The following is a 2,186-nucleotide window of genomic DNA, read 5'->3' as shown; positions in this document are numbered from 1 at the left end:
TGTGGGGGTATTTGTGGATGTGGGTGGGTGAGTATGGGGGGGTTTGTGGGGATGTGTGATTTGTGGGGTGTGTGTGGTGAGTTATGTAACATAGCAGTGAGTGGGGTACCCCCCAGAGGCACATGGGTGTGTGTGGGGGACGGTGTGGGAGAAGGTGTGGGTAGGTGCAGTGTTTGTGGGGTGTGCAATTGTGTGGGGGTGGGTGTAGTTGTGGGGTTTGCAGGGGAGGGTTTGTGGGTATGGTGGGGTATGCATGGGAGCTTCCCATGCATGCCCCACATAAGCCGGTCAGCACCCGCCTCTGCCACACAACAACCTGGAACTCACGTATCCTGCTGTGGCTCCCCACCACCGGCAACAGCATGCAGCCCCAGCCCTGTCCCATGCCTGCTCCATACTCACCCCCATGGGAGCAGATCAGCCAGAACCCATGTGCATAGCTCCAACCACAGCCCACCCTGTACCCGCTCTGCACCACACACCTGTGGCACATCCTGCCACCCCCTGGCCATGTAGCAGGGCTGGGGTGGCTCTGCAGCTGGACTGCCTTTCTAGAAAGCTCCTTGTGGCTGCTACTGCTGCTGACCCTAGCTCCACAGTACTGGTGGGGACCCGCATGCACAGGCCCAACCTGGTGTGCCCCATGCCTGCTCCAGACTCACCTGTTCAGGCTGAGCAGCAGCAGCGGCGGCAGCTGCTGATCAGAAACTGTTGCTCAATGTGGGGGAAAAGCAGCCTCTCCCACTCATCACTGCCAGGCCCTTTCTGCTGCATCTACCCAGAGCCTGTGCTGCACCAAGCTGCCCTGTGTCCCCACCACCATTACCATCACCCAGGCTGCCCTGTGGCTGCTCTGCATTGCCACCGCTGCCCCGCTGAACAGCCCAGATATGGCAGTAATGGCAGCAGAGATATGGGGCAGCCTGGCACAGGGCAGGCTCCAGACAACTGCAGCAGAAAGGGCCCAGCAGTGGTGAGGGGGAGAAGCCACTTTTCCCCCCATGCTGAGCAACAGTTTCTGCTCAGCTGCCACTGCTGCTGCCACTGCTGAGCCTGGGTGTGCGAGTCTAAAGCAGGCATGGGGCACGCCAGGTTGTGGTTGCATGCACTGGCTTGCCAACTCCCCCACCTTTGGAACCACCACAGTGCAACCTGCCCTCCTGCTTGTTAAGCCAATGAGCCAAGTGATGACATTTAGAATAACATGGGTACAGGATCTTATTCCTTGTCATAAAGGAATGAGTCAATGAAGCTAGGAACAAAACCCCACAAAACATGAGATGTGCAAGACATACACTGACTCGCATGCTGAACTAAAGAAGCTGGCTGTTTTGGTAGATAAATGTTTAATATATCTTTAGGCCATTTAAGTAAAGAAGAATTGTGTTTAAAAAAAAAAAATCAATGACAATGTGACCCAGTATGCTTCTGCTCAAGAGCAGTAAAAATCACAGATGGAACTGTAGGATGCCTCAACAAAAATATTGTAGATCATCTGTCGGATACCATTCTGTGTAAAACTAAGCCTATGTACAATTATGTTGTGGTTAAAAAATAGAATCAAACAAGCAGTGTCAAGTCAAATACATTTGGGCCTCCAGAATTTAAATTTGTGAAGTAATGAGCTGAGATGGGCCATATATTTGCCCTTTATGAAAGGAAAAGAAAAAAACAGGGAACTTATGGAGCCCTACAAAATTCAAATGGCATAGCAAGAACAATTGGTATGAGGTCATCTGCACTAGTGTCATAGGCAATATTCTGGAAACCCAAGCCTAATTTAACATGGTATAGCCAGTGGAGTGAGGTCTACTGGACTAGTCTGGATGGCACTGAACACTGACCTTGGTAATATTTTGTTTTTTCATTCCTATCACAGATTTCCATGCAACTAGACAAAATGTGTTTATTAGACAAAAGGTGTTGTAGTGTAAGGACATGTGAGTTATTAGCAACTTACTGAAGTATTTCAATTTGTCTTTCCAGGTTCTCTCTATCTTCAGTGTATTCTTGGATAATTTCCAAATCTCTGCAAAATATAACATATTGTTGTTTACTCACAGTGAGTCATTTTTACAGCTTTTACCCCTTACAGAAAGTAAAGTTTAACTGTAACTACGATTCTGAATCAAAGTCAAATTGGAAAATTCTTTTTTAAGTTTTTAAAGCATGGGGGGGGGGGGGGG

The 2,186-nt window shown here is 48.9% G+C and overlaps 1 protein-coding gene across 1 annotated transcript in view; it reads right to left on the bottom strand.

The window, feature by feature from the left end:
• Positions 1–2,186, bottom strand: part of RASEF (RAS and EF-hand domain containing) — a 75,989-nt gene that overhangs the window by 40,652 nt on the left and 33,151 nt on the right. Inside the window, exon 7 of the mRNA XM_019517410.1 lies at positions 1,961–2,029. Coding sequence (XP_019372955.1) covers positions 1,961–2,029 — 69 coding nt within the window. The remainder of the gene's footprint in view (positions 1–1,960; positions 2,030–2,186) is intronic.

Source organism: Gavialis gangeticus, unplaced genomic scaffold (assembly GCF_001723915.1).
Source record: "Gavialis gangeticus isolate Ggan-Ray unplaced genomic scaffold, GavGan_comp1, whole genome shotgun sequence".
NCBI classification, from domain to species: Eukaryota; Metazoa; Chordata; order Crocodylia; family Gavialidae; genus Gavialis; species Gavialis gangeticus.
Note: the sequence above shows the minus strand (reverse complement) of the source record. Positions and strands in the feature narration are given on the sequence as shown.